Source organism: Mauremys mutica, chromosome 19, assembly GCF_020497125.1.
Source record: "Mauremys mutica isolate MM-2020 ecotype Southern chromosome 19, ASM2049712v1, whole genome shotgun sequence".
NCBI lineage: Eukaryota > Metazoa > Chordata > Testudines > Geoemydidae > Mauremys > Mauremys mutica.
In genome coordinates this window covers 21,940,180-21,958,742 of record NC_059090.1, presented here as the reverse complement: position 1 = coordinate 21,958,742, position 18,563 = coordinate 21,940,180, and the positions used below count along the sequence as shown (strand labels likewise).

The following is an 18,563-nucleotide window of genomic DNA, read 5'->3' as shown; positions in this document are numbered from 1 at the left end:
AACACTGGCTGGGCTGTGTTGTTAGGCTTCAAGAACATGGTCAGTCCACTCTTTATTTCACAGTGTTCATTCTCACCCTATCCCCCTGTCCATGAAATAGATCTCCTGTGTGTTTTTACTGCTATATCTGGAACCTATTCTCATTAACAAAGATACTTGAGACAAAATGCTCCAGTAGTGGGGTGTTACGCTATTGGCCTGCCATTTCTTGGGATGAGGATGTTTGTTCCACTCAGTTTCTAAAGGATGTAGTTTGCACCATCTCTGTCTGGAAGCTGAAATTATCTTCTCTACAGCACATACTTCCCTTGTTTGAAAGGGCCTTAGGTTAATCTTAAATCCTGCAGCTGGGCTTTGTGTTAGCATGTTCAATAAGTTTAGCAATGTTTTAGTTAATCTGCAGAATTTGTCAAGAAGTCATACAGGATTCATTATTCTTGACTGATACCAGTCAAAGTTCTCTTGTCTGAAGCAAACTTGTTTTGTGGTAAGTGTCTTAGTGTGGATAATTAAGTGTCTGGTTCATTTCATCTGTGCTATTGACATAGCACTTTAATGCAATTTGAAAAGTAGTCTGAAGTATGTGGTATTCTAAATGTCTTGTTTGTGATTTGCAGATCATATATAATGAGAATAAAATGCTGTCTTGGGACTTCTACAAAACAGCCTTCAGTTGCTTTTTTTTGATATAGAGGTTCAGGGCAGGGCACTGCGTCTTTCTTTGTGGACTGCACATCTGTATTCTGTACTCTGTATATTGAGTAGTCTGCTCTGCTTTATGCCAGTTATGTGGGGACCTCTGGCAAGATCCTAGTATGGCCCTTTGAGGAAAGTCTGAGTCTCTAATGTATATAATACTCAATAAGAACTTCAGTGCTTTCTGTGTTCAAAGTGCTATACTAACGCTAATACTTAAAACACTTCTATAAGACTTAGCCTCATTTTACAGATTGGAAAACTGAGGCACAAAGAGGTGACCTGACTTGCCTAAGATGATACAGTGAGTCAGTGTCAGGTAGGATTAGAACTCAGGTTTCCTCGCTTATTCCTCCAGACCACATTCCCTCATAATATTGACTTTTTTACCCATCGAATTATTTATGTTCATTGGTATATTTTTCCTCAGGTTATGGTAAAAAGATATCTTTTATTAAATTTGTTCTTGATGTTTTCACAGGTGCTGGAGAGAACCTGGAAAACACAATGGCAGCTTTTTGCCAGTAAGTACAAAAGGAACAAATATCTAAAATAGTCTTATTTAATAATTTTGTCTATATATGAGACATTAAAGAATTGTATTTGGCACATAGCAGCTGTTTAAGATACAATATTCAATTTCTATAATAATACTTTACATTTCTATAACTAACATCTGTCATCCAGGTGCTTTACACACAGTAAGTATCATCCTCATTTACAGATGGGGAAACAGAGGCACAGATGTGACTTCCCCATGATCATATGTTAAGACAGTGGCCATTGGGAACAGAACCCAAGAGAGCTGATTTCTATCTCCCTTCTCAAACTATGAAAACATACTGCATGTTTCTTTAATACTGCCTTTTGAAAACCTACATATTTAGCTGAATGAGACTTATGTTATGAAGACGGCAGTTAGTACTGACCTCAATGTATTTGAAAATCAGAGTAGCCTGGTGTCAGTTCTTGGCACTGCACTTGGGCTGCCATATGGAGATTCACTGTGTTCTTTCAATAAATTACGAAGCTTTTTGTATTTTTCATGTATTACACAGATGTCTCTTGAAGAGATTTACTGCAGAAGGCAAAGGGAGGAGACCAAAGTGGGCTAGGGGGTTCTACTCATGGCATTGTCTGGTGATTTCTGTATTGAAGCAAAAACCTGCTGCTCCGGGCTTCACTCCAAAGCCCTGGTTGTAATTCACCATTTTCAAAGTCTGCAGTTTGAGGGGCTTTAGAAAAGACTTCCCAATATCAACTGTAATGAGGCTGTTAAATACAAATTAAGTTTAAAAAAAAAAAGACATTTCTGCCTCTCTCCTCTTAGGTGACTGAGAGGAATGTTGGATTTGTTTCTTTCTGGAATATTGCTGAGAACTCCAAAGCCTTGGTTACAACAAAGTTCTCAGCAATATTCCAGAAAGAAACAAATCCAACATTCCTCTCCGTCACCTAAGAGTAGAGAGGCAGAAATATATTTTTTAACTTAATTTGTATTTAACAGCCTCATTACAGTTAGTACATTTTCTTCCAGAGTATGCAGCAGTGCCAGTGTTCCTAACCAAACAGCACTATTGAAAAGCGCCACAGGGCTTCTAATCTCCATGGCAGCTTAGCATAATGGGTGTTTGGTTTTTTTTAAAACTACCTCCCTTTTTTCTTAAACTCTGTTAACACATGCTCCTCAAAGCAACCTGTTACCAATTCTCTTAAAATGTATGTAGGATATTGTCGTAAATCTGTCGTTTTGATGATTTGTGTTAAAACTTTATCTAAAGTTTTCTTAACTTAAATACAACTAGCTGGGGCAAAACTTTGCATGTTTTCTCATCTGCATTTTAGTGTATTTATGTATCAGTAATGTGTGTTGCATAATTCTTACCTGGATAACTTGATTTTACTATTTTAAGTTCCTACAATGCTCAGAGGTGTACAGGGTCATGGTTCCTGCCCAAAGAATATAGTAAGAGTAAAATAGTACTTTGAGGTATTTTTTGTAATCATTACTAACTATCCCTGTCAGATTCACAGTTAATATCAGTTAGTTACGTTGTAAGCTCTTCAGACCAAGGACCACATTTTTCATATTTGTAATTTAAAGTGCCCAACATATATATATATATATATATATATATATATATATATATATATATATATATATATATATACATACACACACACACACTGAATTTAGGTTTAAAATTATTTCTAAACACAGCGTGATTTAAAATAAATCTTTAAAATTATGTCGAGACCTTGCATGCAAAGTGCTATAAGAATCACAATATAAATATTAATTGCATATAGAATACAAAATGCACCTTAGCACCATGTCTCTGGGATCTTGGCAGGAATCAGATAAAGCTAAGAGATTGACAGGTCTTTTCACTGAGTTTTAGTTTCTTCTTCTAAAGCTATATTGTTGATGTGAGAGAGTTCATTAGAGAGTTTGCTGGGCTTCAGGAAATAAAAGAGAACTTTTGTCAGTCTGGTGTTTATAAACTACAGGCATTACCAAATGGGAATGCATCTTTAGGTTAGGCCTTCTGTTCTGATATCTTTCACTACTTGGAACAAGTTGGGGCTTTATGAAAACAAACAGTTGTATTTTTGTGAGTTTCTCTCTAAACCTAAAAATGTCTTGCTTGGTCAGGGTTTTATCATTAGGTTGTGAATGAGTCTGTTTGACATCTCAAGTACTGAAGTGGTTGTCCAGCAATACCAGAATACTTTGTATTTTTCAGTCAGGGGAATGTCTTGTCTTTTTTAGAGCAATGTGAGTTTGAGAAGTTCCGACTGTGCTGTAGAGCAGACTCCCATTTCCAACTGAAACCACTAAGTAGTAAGAAGAGAAACCTTCTAGCAGTAGCTATTAGTTACAGGCTGGCAAACGCTTAGGATCATTAACAATAGGAGCTGTTGTTTTCCTGCTTCCATTCAGCAATAGCTCTGTTTTTTAAGCAATAGTATCATTTGATAACAAGTTTTGGTAATATATGATACTGGACCGTCATTCATGAACTTGGCCACTGTCCTGTAATATAGCTAGAAATGCTGGTTGTTCTTTTTTTCCAGAGACCCAGTCAACTGAAACCAGGCTGAATATCAGAGTATTCTTGATATTGTATTTTCTTCTCTTCTCGCACTTAATTATTGAGACTGAATGGTAGCTAATAGCAGACAGGTTTTAATTTGACACATTCCTGGTTCTTGATCATTATAACAGCTAGGTCAGAAATCATGTTAAGCAGCCTTATGGCAATATGGTACAATGTTTGTTTGTAGTGTTGCGTACATATTATGCTTAAATCATAAAAGGCCAGATTGAAATCAATGAAGTGTCTCCCATTAACTCGAATGAACACTGGATCCGTCGGAAAATGCTGAAATCAAGCCACACTGGTAAATGTTTTAAGATCCATTGTCAAACAGCTAAGAAAAATATTATTCCATTTTAACCAAAAGGTTTTCAAACTTTGGCTTGTATTTCTTAACTGTCTGGTGTAACTTAACCTCCTGGGTCTCTTTTATGTTGATAGATGGAGAATTCAATTTTCATTGGAGACTGGAGCCCAGTTTGAGTTTAATATTTTTAATTTATTTATATCCAGCAGGTTTTTAAAAAAAGAATACTTCTCTGCTTTACCTGCACTGTATTCAGAGTTCATATAAGTTTTGATACTAGGGTTATGATAATCTAAATAATAGAATGGAAGATATGTGGCAAAGTCCTCTGCACTGCTCTGAAAATCTGGATTTTTGTTAGTGATTGTTTTCAATTATTTAATTAGGTGGAGAATGCTTAGATAGGAGGTTTGAATGCTTTTTTAATAAAGACAAATGAGGTCAATAAAGTATTTTTGTGTGTATGTGTAATATGCCAAGCAATTTACCTTCCTTGTCAGTCTTAGGGCTAGTCTACACTGGCAATGTTAAAGCGCTGCTGCTTGTGTGGTCATGGCACAGCGCTGGGAGAGAGCTCTCCCAGTGTACTAAAAAAAACACCTCAACGAGAGGTGTAGCTCCCAGCACTGGGAGTGCAGCTCCGCTCCCAGCGCTGGGGCACTGTTTACACTGGTGCTTTACAGCGTTGCAACTTGCTACGCTCAGAGGGGTATTTTTTTTCTCAACCCTGAACGAGAAAGTTGCAGCGCTGTTAATTGCCAGTGTAGACAAGCCCTCACTCACAAAGCAAGAAACAAACAGCTTAGAGTCCTTACTGTGTCCAAATCCCTAGTAATTTTAGATCCTTGAAGAGGCATTACATAATGTGTGTACTTGTCGCTATTTAACATTTAACTACTTGTTGATGGTGGTAAAATGAAGTCATATCTTCCAGGGAAGTGATATTTACAGCTTTAAAAGTCAGTGATTGACTGCTTTTTACAAACTGGTTTCAGAAGCTTAATTTATAAACCTTAATAATATATTGCAAATTATTCCTGACCAATCTGCTCTAATTGATTTTACATGTAGAAATTAGACACTCAAATCTAATTCTGGATTTTTTCTGTTTAAGTGAAATAAAACCATAAACAGAAACAGAAGTATCAAGTTCAACTAACTTAAATTTTATGTTTTATTTTTTAATTATTACTCATCAGTCTTCTCCATTCTTCCACCTTTCCCTTCACAAAAAAAAAATGTCCATCAGCCCTTTCCTCCAGGCACCCACTATAGGAATACAGAGGGAATTTAATCTCCTGGGTTTGTTTAGTCCTTTGCCTCTCAGATGAGACTATCAAATGTGCCAGTTATGGAATTGGTTTCTGTGGTGTGGGCTCCTGTGCACTAGTAATTTGATTGTAGAGTTTGGTGATCTCATAGGTCACCTGGGAATTCTCGGATGGTAACAGCTTTTGTTAGTACTAACCTGAGCTGCATTTGGTCCAGTATCCAAAAGGTGCAAGGCTGCATGTCCCTTTGCTAATCCCCTGAGCCATCCTATCCCTGCTAACTTAAATCAGACATGCTTTTAAAAAAAAAAAGAATCACAGTACTGAAGTGTTCAATATTTCTTTAGCTGTCTCTTGTATGTCATTTAAAGAAAATTTTTTAACACTTTTAAAAAATCTTTAATTTAAAAGAAAAACCTATGCCATTCAAATAATTTTCATTAAAGTGTTTACATTTATAATTTTCCGAACAGTAAATATGCTGAGGCTAGAAAGTGTCAGATGCCAAAATTACTAAACTGTGATCATGGAGAGTGAAGTACCCTGTCACCCTTAAAGTTTGTCCCTCTGGGTTGAGAAAGATTAGCAAGACTGTGTGTTGAGGCTTAGACAGTACAGGGGCCAGGGAGTCAGGAGCTTCCAAGTTCAAATCCCAGCTTTGACACTGATCTTGTGCAAGTTGTTAACTTTGCTGTTCCTCAGCTTCAAATGGTGTACATGTAAATAATTTAAAGTCTCTTGGTTTCACCAGGACCAAGTTCACTGGATAAAAGTTTGTGTGTTTTGTAAATTATTTGTGCATCCCACAAAGTACTTGTGGTTCAAGACTGCTTTCTGGCTTGCTCCAGTGCAGTTAATGTGGGGACAGATATGTTGGAGCTAGACTGTCATCTGACGAAAGACGAACAAGTAGTGGTATCGCATGACGAGAATCTGAAGAGAGCAACTGGAATTGACGTCAGTATATCTGACCTCAAGTACTCGGTAAGTTTAAGAAAATTAAAAAAAAAAAAACCTAATGGTTAAAAAATAGACAACAGATATATATTGCTTTGTTAAGACATTAGGCTAGGGAAGGAAGGAAAGGACACTGCACTTATGATTTCCAAAGTGTGTGTCTTGCATTTGTAGAGTGTCCTTCAATACCTAAGTACTGAGCCATTATTTTAAAAATACATCTCTTGCAGAACTGTAATTTTTCACTAACATTTTAATAGAATTACCGAAGTCTTAGGCCTGGTCTACACTGGGGGCTGGGGGAAATCGATCTAAGTTACACAACTTCAGCTACATGAATAATGTAGCCGAAGTTGATGTACTTAGCTCTACTTACCGCGGTGTCTTCACTGTACTGAGTCAACGACTGACGCTCCCCCATCGACTCCGCTTTTGCTTCTTGCGCCGGTGGAGTACCGGAGTTGACGGGAGAGCGCTCAGCGGTCAATTTATCGCGTCGTCTAGACTAGACGTGATAAATCGACCCCTGCTGGATTGATCGCTGCCTGTCAATCCAGTGGGTAATGTAGATGAGCCCATAGATAAAAAATTCAAAATCATTCTTTGGTTTATCCAGTCGCTGCTAGCGTAGCTCTTAGAATATTCATTCTGCTTTGTGTCATTGTGCAAACAACTCGCAAAACCATTTCTAATACAGAGGCAAGGAGACCTTACAAATATATACAAAATGTTAGTTATCTTTTCAAGATAATCAATGTTTATATGCTTTGTGGCTTGAAATTTGTTATGCTCCATGTGTTTCAAGAAAAACAATGACTGTTTGTGTGTATTTTTGCTAATGTTATTTTTTTATTTGTTTTTTTTAAGGAACTCCCACCATATCTCTGCAAATTGGATGTCACTTTTCAGAAAGGTAATCTTTTTGTTTCTTTGTAGGTAAACCTATCATTTTAAATTGCAACAGCATTTACAATATTTTTCCATGAATTAAGAATAGCGTAGTTCTTATTCTGGCAAATGGAATGGAAGATTGTTTGTTTGTTTAAATCATCTGCCTTGATTAAAAAAAATTGATATATTCCACATCAGTGGGTAGTGATTTAATTTAAGATGTTTACTCGGCAAGAGAGATTTTCCTGTTCAGTTACTTCCATGCAATAGGTACATCCACTTTCCAATTCCCCTGTGATTTCTTTTAAGATTGTTGATTCATGATCCCTGATATGGGGGGAAGGGGAGGGAATGGTTTTTCTCTTTCCAACTCATGGCATTTGGCTAGTGTGTTATCTGCTTGCGACTTCAAGAGATTTTTTGGATCTACTACACTGTTCTGGTAGAGACTTCTGCAATATGTTAGCTGACACAAATGCATTTTTAGCAGAAGGAATGGAGAGAGTGAGTTGCTCTATTAATGTGTTTAAGCGAAGCACCAATATAGCTGTGAGAGGAGGAAAGCATATAAAATGGTGAAAATACTCCTCCTGAAAACAAGGTGCTTATTCTCAGGCTTTTACTTAAATAGATCATGTTCACCATGTTGACAAACTCAAATTAAGAGTAATTCCCCCACCTTAGAACCTCTGAAGACTTTATCAAACGGGCTAAATTGAAGGACTTAATATCTGTAGTTAGTATTAATGGTCCTCAATGTTGTTTCAAATATGCCCAAGATTATTCAAGACTTCCATCAGGAATCTTAAAGCATTTAAAAAACACTAAGTGAAGCTTCACAATTATCCTATTTCCCAAATGAGGAAATAAGGGTACAAAGGTCAACTGAATTGCCCAAGGTAACATAGCATCTGTGGGACTGAAACCTGGATTTCCTGGCTCCTGTTCCCTTCTCCAACCACTAGATAATGCTTCCCCAGTAAATATAAGTTTGAGAAGAGAATACACTTTCTTAACTAGATGATACCTATCTATTCTTCTTTCTATTAGTCCCACCTTCTGTTTATCATTATCTGTTAACCATTAAATTTAGCAGGTTGGAGCTGTTGAAAGCTGAGGGTGACCATTAATTTAGGATTTGAACAGGGTGGGGATTGAAATGATGAACTCTGCTACATCATTTTCATGGGATGGATTTTTATACTTGCCATTTGCCACCTGATGAGTTGACATATCCAGGTTAAAAATTAGAACTAAATTTGTATATGCTTTCCAGATTCCTATACAAGTATGTTGGTCCAAGAGGGTTTATTTTGTTCCCCCAAGTATGAGCATCTGAGGGTAGCATATTGCACTGTATGCTGGACCATAGGATTGGCCTTGATAATGATTTTGATTCACCTAGATAGTTGCAGGGTTTTTTTTTCCTCATTACAAAGAGTATGCTAGCTTTTCAAAACTATTTTTCTTTTAGGTTCTTGATCAAAATGTTGAGTGCTCTATAGATTTGCCTTTATCTGCAAAATATTGAGAGGCAAATCACAGCAGTGACACAACTCCATTTGCTTTCCAGAATGCCACTGTGAGGGTGAAGACAATCGCATTCCACTGCTGAAGGAGGTGTTTGAGGCATTTCCAAATACTCCAGTCAACATTGACATCAAAGTGAACAACAATGTGCTGATTAAAAAGGTGCACGACACAGTACCTGCTGCCCAAAATTAGCACTTTGAGTTGCATTGGAATAAAATTGCGCAAAGGTCACATCTAATCTGTACTTGGATAAGAGACTACAGGAAGTAGAACTGATGATTCAGTAGACAGTGGTGTTCTTCTTTGAGTACTTGTTCATGTCAATTCCAATTAGGTGTGTGCATGCCACATGCACAGTCGTTGGAAAGTTATCCCTGAGCAGCTCACGTTGGGTCAGCTCTGGAGCCCCCTGGAGTGGTGCCTTCATGGCGCTCAATACATGACCCTGCTGACCCGGCCCCTCCTCAGTTTCTTCTTACTACCAGTGATGGTCATTGGAACTGCAATCGCTTGCCTAGGAAGTGCTTCCCTTAGCGTTCTTTCATATAGTTAGTTTAGCCTAGTTTATTTGTGGTTAGTCTTGGTTGTTAGTAAATATAGCAAGGTTTGAGAGCGGTGTTTAAACCCTGCAGAACCTGCAGCAAGCCTACACCAATGAGCAACCCCCACAACTCATGTCTGAAGTGTCTAGGGGAGGTGGACCAGACAGAAAGGTGCAAGATCTGCAGGGCTTTCCACCCCAGAGCTAAAGGAGCGAGATTTCTGATTGAAGCAGTTGCTCATGGAATCTGCCCTTCATCCACAGTTTGCTGCGGACCACCAAGACCCCATCCCTCTTCAGGGACCCTTCTCACAAGCAACTCCTTTTCCAGGAGCTGCAGGTGCTCCTTGCATCCAGGGGCAGTGGAGGAGGTTCTTCAAGAGCTATGGCGCAAGGGATTCTATTCCTGTTATTTCCTAATCCCCAAAGCCAAGGGGGGTCTCAGACCCATCCTAGACCTGCAAGGACTCAACAAATTAATGATAAAGTTGAAGTTTTGCGTGGTCTCCCTAAGTACAATTATCCCTTCTCTGGATCCGGGAGACTGGTACGCCGCTCTCGACATGAAAGATGTGTACTTTCACATAGCTATTTGACCTGCACACAGATAATTTCTACAGTTTGTGGTTGACCAAAAACATCAGTTCATGGTGGTCCTCTTCAGCCTGTCAACAGTTCCCCAAGTGTCCAAGGTTCTGCTCCTTCCAGAAGCACAGTCCTGGCTCGATCATGGATGCATTTCTGCTTCCCTGGGGAGGCTGCCTGTTGTATACCTTTCCCCCAATTCCTCTTGTGCACAAGGTACTTCTCAAGGTCCACAGGGACAGAGTGGAAGTAAATCTGGTGGCCCTAGTGTGGGCCCGACAACATTGGTACACCACACTCCTGGAACTATCAGTGGACACTCCAATCGAGTTACCACTGCACTCCAATCTGATCATTCAGGACTATGGTCGCCTTCATCACCCAGACCCCCAGTCCCTCCATCTCACAGCCTGGTAGCTTCATTGTTAAACCCCATGGAGCTTCTGTGGTCAGAACCAGTAAGAGAGGTCCTACTTGGCAGTAGGATACCATCTATTAGGGCCACATATCTAGCTAAGTGGAAAAGGTTACTGGTGTGCCCAGGAGCATATACTTCCACTACAGGGGTCTATAACACTCATTCTAGAGTACCTTCTGTACCTGAAACAACACAGACTGGCAGTGTCATCCATCAATTTGCATCTTGCTGCTATCTCAGCCTTCCACCTGGGAGCGTCTGGCAGATCCGTATTTGCTAATCCCATGGTAGGCCATTTCCTCAAGGGTCTGGAACGCCTACATCCTTGGACTAGACAGCCTGTCCCGGCATGGGGCCCCAATCTGGTTCTCTCCAAATTAATGGGGCCCACTTTTGAACTGTTAGTGACTTGCTCCCTTCTCTATTGTGGAAGGTAGCCTTCCTGGTTGCCATCACCTCAGAGAGAAGGGTGTCAGAGCTAACGGTCCTTACCTCCGATCCACCCTACATGGTCTTCCACAAAGTTAAGGTGCAACTCAGGCCTCACCCAGCTTTTCTTCCCAAGGTAGTATCACACTTCCATACTAGCCAAGACATTTTTCTACCTGTCTTCTGTCCTAAGCTTCATGCCAGTAGTCGAGAGCAGAGGTTACATTCATTGGATGTTTAACGGGCACTAGCGTTCTGCATCAAGCACACTAAGCCGTTTAGAAAGTCGAACCAGCTGTTCATAGTGGTAACAGACCGGATGAAAGGACTCTTGGTCTCATCTCAAAAAATATTTTCCTGGATCACGTCCTGCATCCGCACGTGCTATGAGCTGGCCAAGGTCCCAGCCCTGGCACTTAACAGCATATTCCACAAGAGCACAGGCCTCATCATCGGTGTTCCTGGCCCAAGTCCCGATACATGAAATTTGCAGGGCAGCAACGTGGTCCTCAGTACATACATTCACCTCTCATGCTATTACCCAGCACACCAGAGATGATGCAGGATTCAGTAGAGCGGTGCTCCAATCTGGTTCCTTAGTCTGACCCCACGTCCGGGGTGGAGCTTGGGAGTCACCTAATTGGAATTGACATGAACAAGCACTCGAAGAAGAAAAAATGATTACTCACCTTCTCGTTACTTTCTTCAAGATGTGTTATTCATGTCCATTCCAATACCCATCCTCCTACCCCTCTGTCGGAGTAGCCGGCAAGAAGCAACTGAGGAGGGGCGGGGTCATGTATGGAGCTCCATGAAGGCACCACTCCAGGGAACTCCACAGATCACCCGATGGGAGCTGCTAAGGGAAAACTTTCCGATGACTGTGCACTCGCACCTAATTAGAATGGACATGAACAACACATCTGGAAGAACAACAGTTACGAGAAGGTGAGTAATCGTTTTTTCCCCTGAGTCAGGATTGAACCTGTGCCTCCTCACAGCAATAGGAAGGGGATGCTATTTTGCTAGAGGCATCTTTAAGATGAGATGCAAAATGGAGGTCCTGACAGTTGCGGACACTGGCATCTAGAAATTGTGTACTGTATGCTATTTAGGTAAAGATAACAGCATTTGATAGAAGAGAGAAACCCCTGATATGGCTGGCTGGTAAAGCCCACCTGGTTTTTAAACAGCATACATACTCCACCAGGGTACCTTCACCAAGAGTCTTTATTATTATTTCTTGCCTTATGTTCCATGTACAACACAATGTAGCAGCAGATAGAAGGGGCCTCCCTCCTGCTCCCTGACTCAGCTTTTTATACTGCTTGCTTTTTTCTCTGTGCTATCCAGCTCATGAGCTAATTACTTCATTAGCTCATCAGACTCCCTACAGGTGCAAGTGATCTCCATTAACCTTTCAAACCCAATCACATTACCCAATTCCTTCCTACTCTAACTACACCCAGTGCCCCTATATGTCCTAAGTAACCAGGATGCTGGTTCCCAAAAGGGACTCTATTTATAGCCACTAACAACACGGTGTCTCAGTATTCTTTATCTCTTGTCCTGAAATGCTGTGCTGAACAGCTGCTGCATCCCATCCTAGAAGTGGCTGTGTTAAAGTGGTGGGAGAGAGTATAAAGAGCTGTCTTTTTCTGAAGGAAGTCTTTGTTATAATAAATGGCAGTATATTGAGCTCCCAATGAATAATTGTGCAAGTGATGTAGAATAAACGTATCTCAAATGGGTGGTATCAGTAATAAATGTCAGGATTCTGCTTTTCGATTACTGATCGCAGGTTTCAGAGTTGGTGAGCCAGTACAAACGAGAACATTTGACAGTGTGGGGCAATGTCAATTATGAGATTGTGGAGAAGTGTCATAAAGAGGTAAGCACCAAGAAATAACTATGCCCTAGTTAAGGATCAGTCTCTCCACCCAGTCTGTCTGTAACTGTGTGGTGGTTGATCGATGCAGTATTTTTCTGTAAATGCTGAGTATTTAGACATTTACCTAGGTTTTTCACCGGTGGTCAGAACTGTGGTACCAATATGGTATTAACTCTTCCACACATTAAAATATAAATTAAATAAAATATTGACACTTCCTTTTTTGTCCTAACTTTTTAAAATGACTTATGTTAATTTTCATACATATGAATGTATTTAATTGATGCTTTAGAGTGAGATCCACACATTCTTCTTCCACATCTTTCTCTGACCTCTTTCCTGGCTTCCGCTGTCTTTCCCTATCAAGTTGAGTATTCCCCCCCTGCTTTCAAGTCTCTCTACTCCTCCATCTCTTCCAACTCCCCATCCTACTCTTACAAGCCTACTGAAGTTCTCTCCTGATTCCATGCTGTCCTATTACACGCTTTAATTTGTGCTGCTAGTCTCACCAATGGTTTTCCAGCTGAGGGGTACCAAGGGCACTTCCTCTCCTTCACAAGTTTCCTGAAAACTCACTTGCTTTGTGAAAAAACATTCAAGTCATAAAGCCTACCCACAACTCTCTCTGTGCTGTGCTGTTCTGGATTGTAATGCCCTGGGTATTATGCCTTTAGGCTGTAAGATGTTTGTGGGAGGGACTCTTAGGCTTGATCTACGCAGTCTTTACACCAGTTTAACTACTTTGTTGGCAGTATAATTTTTCTATTGAAAATTGTTCAGTTTGGACAACACCCGTAGTGTGGGTGCAGTTAGGGTTTATCTGTACAAACAGTGCCTGGCAAGCTGGAGTGTTAATCTACATTGTGCTAGCCTGCTGTGCACGAACTATCCATGTGAACCCTGATGATGTGCGCCCAAAGTTCTCTAGTGTGCTTTAATCTACTCCTGTTTCAAAGTGGGGTAGCTCATAGTGCACTACAGAACCCACAGTGCGCGGCAGCAGGGTCCACAGTGACACTTAGTGTGCAGCGTGCTACTGTGGGTTTGATTTACACCCCAGCATGCCAGGCACTCTGTTTTCCTACAGACCGTCCCTTTTACTGGTGTAAAGGTGACCTATACCGATACAGCTTATTCCTCTTCCTGTACAGGAATAAGCTATACCAGTTACAAGCACCTTTAATTCTGGTATGATTGTGTCTGCAATAGGAGAACTGTACTATTTTATAGTTAAAGCAGTACAACTTTTGTGTGTAGATACCCCCTGGCTTGTTTGTTTGTTTTTTAAAGCAAGATTTACCCACTGCACAGTAGTATTGCATACATCTGTGATATGGGATCAATAATACTGGAGGAAAACAAAATTGGTGGGCTGGGAAGAGAAATCAATCTATGGAATGGATTGTGGGGAAGGAGTAAGGACTATTGCCTTTCTCACTTCTGTCCTCTGAATCCTGCTGTCTCTTCTGTTCCTCAGAGTCTTTTATTTTCTGAATGTCTTTGTTTCCCAGTCACAGCTGAGCCGGATTTGCTAGAATGGCAATTGGTTTCTCTTGTCCGAAGCCCTCTTCCCCAGGCTGGTGACTGCCTTGGAGCCAGTCAGAACCACACTCAGTAGGCACCCAGTGGTGCCTGGATTCTCCCCTTTTGGTTTTCTGTGAGGGTGCTCAGCTCATCTGTGCTCTGAAGCTGAACAGCGCCCCTTTGTGCATGCGCAGCTTCTATGGTAATGAAAATATGAGAGACAGGAAGTGCTTAGTGCCAGAATGTCCTCCTGGTTTTCCCCAGAATTTTATCAGATTACAGAAGCAGGGGATGGAGACCACAGGCAATGGAGCCTGGGTCTTTTGCGGAAGATACTGGCTCTTCCAATTGCTTCGAACTTTAGCTGGGACTACACAAATCAAAGGCAGACCCAGGAAACTTGGACAGTTGGCAACTCTGCTAGATGTTTTATGTCTTTAAGCGCAAATGCTAAACTTTACAACACATCGATTCACTGAAGATTATTTTGATACAGAAGTTTCAGCAACCTGATAAATAACTTGCATTATTTTTCTACGTGTTTTTACAGAATGCTGATATTCCTATCCTTTTCTGTTTGAAACGTGTCCTGCTTCTTGTTGGCTTGTTTTACACTGGTCTGCTGCCATTCATTCCCATCAGGGAGGAATTCTTAGAAATTCCTATGCCCTCAATCATCCTGAAGTAAGTGATTTGCACACTCATCAGGCTGTCATTCCAGTGAAATAACTGGAGGGGAGGGATAGCTCAGTGGTTTGAGCATTGGCCTGCTAAACCCAGGGTTGTGAGTTCAATCCTTGAGGGGGCCACTTAGGGATCTGGGGCAAAAAAAATCAGTACTTGGTTCTGCTTTCAAGTTCCCTTCAAGTTCTAGGAGATAGATATATCTCCAATTATTAAAAATTTAAAAAACAGCAAGGCAATAAAATGTCCTTCCCGTCTTGGACTCTGATCTAGTTACATTTCTCCAGCTATTTAGGGTCAATTTGGGGCAATACTTGTATGGAGACTTCCAAGGAAATCCGAATGCTAAAATAAGTGGTGTTAGTGATCTAGTATGTGGCACTGTTCCCTTTGGTCAGTATTTAATTAGTGCATTTAAACATCTAAAGATTCCATCCCACGTCTAGCAAGAGTAGAGAGTTTGACTTCAGTGTCCAGGCCTGTTTGGGTAATTGATTTCAAGTATGCTTCCACTGTTGTCCTAAATGTTTGTGTAGTGTTGCTGTGTGCTATTAAAACTGAGAGGTGTCTGCCTTTCAGAGGTGAGAGAAATAATTACTATATTTAATTATTGGGTAAAGTGCTTTTGGTAAAAGGCACCGTATGAATGTAAGATAATATATGTGGTCAGAGAGAGCATTTCTTCCAAAACAGATGAAGATTCATGTATTCTTTGATGTGGGTTTTTTTTTGTGCATGTCTAAGCAAAAGTCTTCTATTCTTTAGTTAAGAAACGTCTACTTGACATCCTTGAATTTTTTTAGTGGTTAGCGGTGGGATGTTTAACTATGTGCACCCAGCACATTTCCTGTTTACAGCAGTCTCCCTAACCTATCATCCCGCAGATAAAAGCAGCTGCCTTTGCAGACACCACTTATGCTGAGGTTAGCTAAAGAGCACTATCTAGCATTTATATAGTGATACATTCTTCAGTGCTGCAAAAAGAAATTATTCTGACACCATCTACCTACCTTTTATCAGATGTGGAAACTGACACGGGGATGAAGTGAGCCAATGAAGGCCAGAAAGCATGATGTTATCAGAGCTTGTTTTATATCTCAGAATCTCTTGATTTCTCATTCCTTTGCCCAAACGATTAGTTGAAATTGCCTCTAGGTCTCCATCTCTCCTGCCTTCCACCTAAAGTTACGCGTTTCTCCTATGTGGCACAATCCAAGTCATTGGTCTCAGAGCCGGGGAAGATTCTTCTTCCCATACTCTTGTGGGTAATAGAGAAACTGCTTTTGAAGTCAAAAGACTGATCCAGCACACTTCTTTTGCTTGAACATAGTCTGAAATGGCACTTTTCTGTGCTGAGGTGAATTTAAGTTCCTTTTTCTTTTCTTAGGCTGAAAGAACCAGAGAAGATGACGAGAAGCCAAAAATTTGTTATCTGGCTTGCTGATGTGTAAGACTTTAATATTTCTGTGATGCACTTCATTTTCTATATATATTGTGATTATTGCCTCAAGTGACTAGTACAGAGTTACTATTGTGAAATTAACCATATTTTGTATATTGTCAAATTTTGGTATCTTATATGTTTGAGGTAATGCCAATATGCATCTTCTGCAGCACATGAGGGAATATCTTTTGTAGATTTATATTTCATATTACGTGTACATTTATACAGTGAAATATGCATAAAAGAGCACCGCCACTTGGCAGATTCTTATCTTGCTTATACCCATAAGATAATCCTGAATTACTCTATTTACTTTAGTGGAGTTACTCTCCATTTACATGGGTGTGAGTTGCTTCAAAATCTGGCCTCTTACTTCATGTGGACATTTCACAGTATCCACAAGATATCCTATACAGCTTTGCTCGACCTTAAAAGATAGTGTTGAATGTGTGTCTTCTGCAGGGTCACTAAATCCAAAAGTTGCAGGAGTTGGACTTGATCTAATAAGTCTCTCTTTTTTTTTTTTTTTTGGTTGTCTCTCACTACTTCTGTAACCCAAGTAAAGATCTCTGATAGGCAATCTGGTCTAATGGGAGGTCACTTAAGAAAAGTTTCATGTTTATTGACATCAAGGATGAAGTTCTTCTTGAGGCTAAAGAGGATTATTCTATGGGTATAAATCAGATAAGAATCCTGCCTAATGGTAGTGCTCCTTAATTCATATTTCACTGATGATGATGTAGAGTGGTGCTGCTATAAAGTATAAAGACCTCCCCCTCTTTTTTTTTTAAATAAAAAGGATGCCTACCTGGAGTTGAGCTTGTTTGTGGAGAGAAGAGTTAATGAATCACAAAAATACACTGCTAATGCAAATAGTTTGGAATGCTGTTTGCTGTGCTTCCTAGCTGTAGCTAGGTTGGAAGTTTTAATTACTTAGGCTTTTAAGAAGAGTTCTTCATTGGTAGTCCATGAAACTGTGTGACATGAAGCAGTTGCCACACAACATACAGATGTTGAGAATTCGACATGGTCTAAGATGCTTAGCATGCTTTGGGTCCTGTAAAAATAATAGGTTTTTTTCTCCCTGCTGCAGATTGTTAATGAGGAAAGCATTGTTTGATCACCTCACTGCTCGAGGCATTCAGGTACAGTGTGATAAAACTAGAAGTCAAGCTGTTGCATAGTTACATGGCATTTTGTTAATATTCTTAAAAGTTTGACTCCATCTTCCCGCTACCACTCCCCTTGCTCCTAAAAGTAGGCCTGAAGATAAGAACTGAAGGCAGTTAGAACTTAGACCAGACAGATCTTCCTAATAGCTGAAAGGGTTCTTGGTGTGTACAATTTTACTGTAGGCGTCCTCTTTATTCAGATCCTTATGGTATGTATAAAAGTTGCAGTGGATTAAGTGAAGCCTTGCATCTGATTACTAATTAATATTTGTAGTTTACTTTTCACTACCTATTTTTTTGACATTTTAATATGAAAAGGCTTTTAACAGATTTCCAGATGAAATTACTTTCTAATAAAGCTCCATGCAGGGAGTGGAGGTGGGGCAAGAGTATCTTCCCCCAAAGTATTTATTTAAAGGGACTTGATCAAAATAAAAGCATTTTAAATTAATTCCTTACCTTCATTACTAATAATACTAGAGATTATCCAAATTGAACAGATTTTTTAAATCTAACTAGTTTTTCACCACTGGTGTGTACTTTTTGTACCTTGTTTATCACAGGCAGTCAAGCTAGATTATGAAATACTACTCTGTTTGTAGTCAGATTTATAGGTTTCATGTTCTATTCTATAGTCGCTTTCTGTTTCTCAGACACTAACACATGCACTGTAAAGAAATATTTAGATGCTTGGGGAAAGCCCTTTTAACTGAAACCCCTTTTTGATTTTATTAAAACATTTCTTTTCATATTTGATATTTTTTAAACCTCTACAAACCTGCTAAACGACTTGTCCCTTATTAGCTTTGCATTAGCTAATATTAGTTTTGCTAATTGGGAACATCTGAACAGAGAGATGTACATTCTTCTATAGACCGTTAGAGGTTGAAGTTTGTCATTTGTCATTAGAGAACTTCTTTTCCTAGATTTGCAGTCAAGTCCTGTTTTTATGTATGATGTTGACATCATGATTATGTGAGCATCTTAGATATACCTGGCTTCCCCTTTCACTAATATTAAACTATTTAGATCATAATTTTCCTTATTTAATTTTTGTGCACATTTTCTTTTAATTTTAGTGACTTCCTAGATGATCTGTCCATTCTGTACTTTTGTCTT

The 18,563-nt window shown here is 39.7% G+C and overlaps 1 protein-coding gene across 8 annotated transcripts in view; it reads left to right on the top strand.

Moving 5' to 3' along the window:
• Nucleotides 1-18,563, top strand: part of GDPD1 (glycerophosphodiester phosphodiesterase domain containing 1) — a 61,613-nt gene that overhangs the window by 7,857 nt on the left and 35,193 nt on the right. For all 8 annotated transcript variants that reach the window (XM_044993794.1, XM_044993797.1, XM_044993798.1 and 5 more), the window contains exons 2-9: nt 1,178-1,220; nt 6,224-6,359; nt 7,200-7,245; nt 8,797-8,915; nt 12,531-12,620; nt 14,695-14,828; nt 16,216-16,275; nt 17,366-17,417. In XM_044993794.1, the coding sequence (XP_044849729.1) occupies nt 1,178-1,220; nt 6,224-6,359; nt 7,200-7,245; nt 8,797-8,915; nt 12,531-12,620; nt 14,695-14,828; nt 16,216-16,275; nt 17,366-17,417 (680 nt within the window). The remainder of the gene's footprint in view (nt 1-1,177; nt 1,221-6,223; nt 6,360-7,199; nt 7,246-8,796; nt 8,916-12,530; nt 12,621-14,694; nt 14,829-16,215; nt 16,276-17,365; nt 17,418-18,563) is intronic.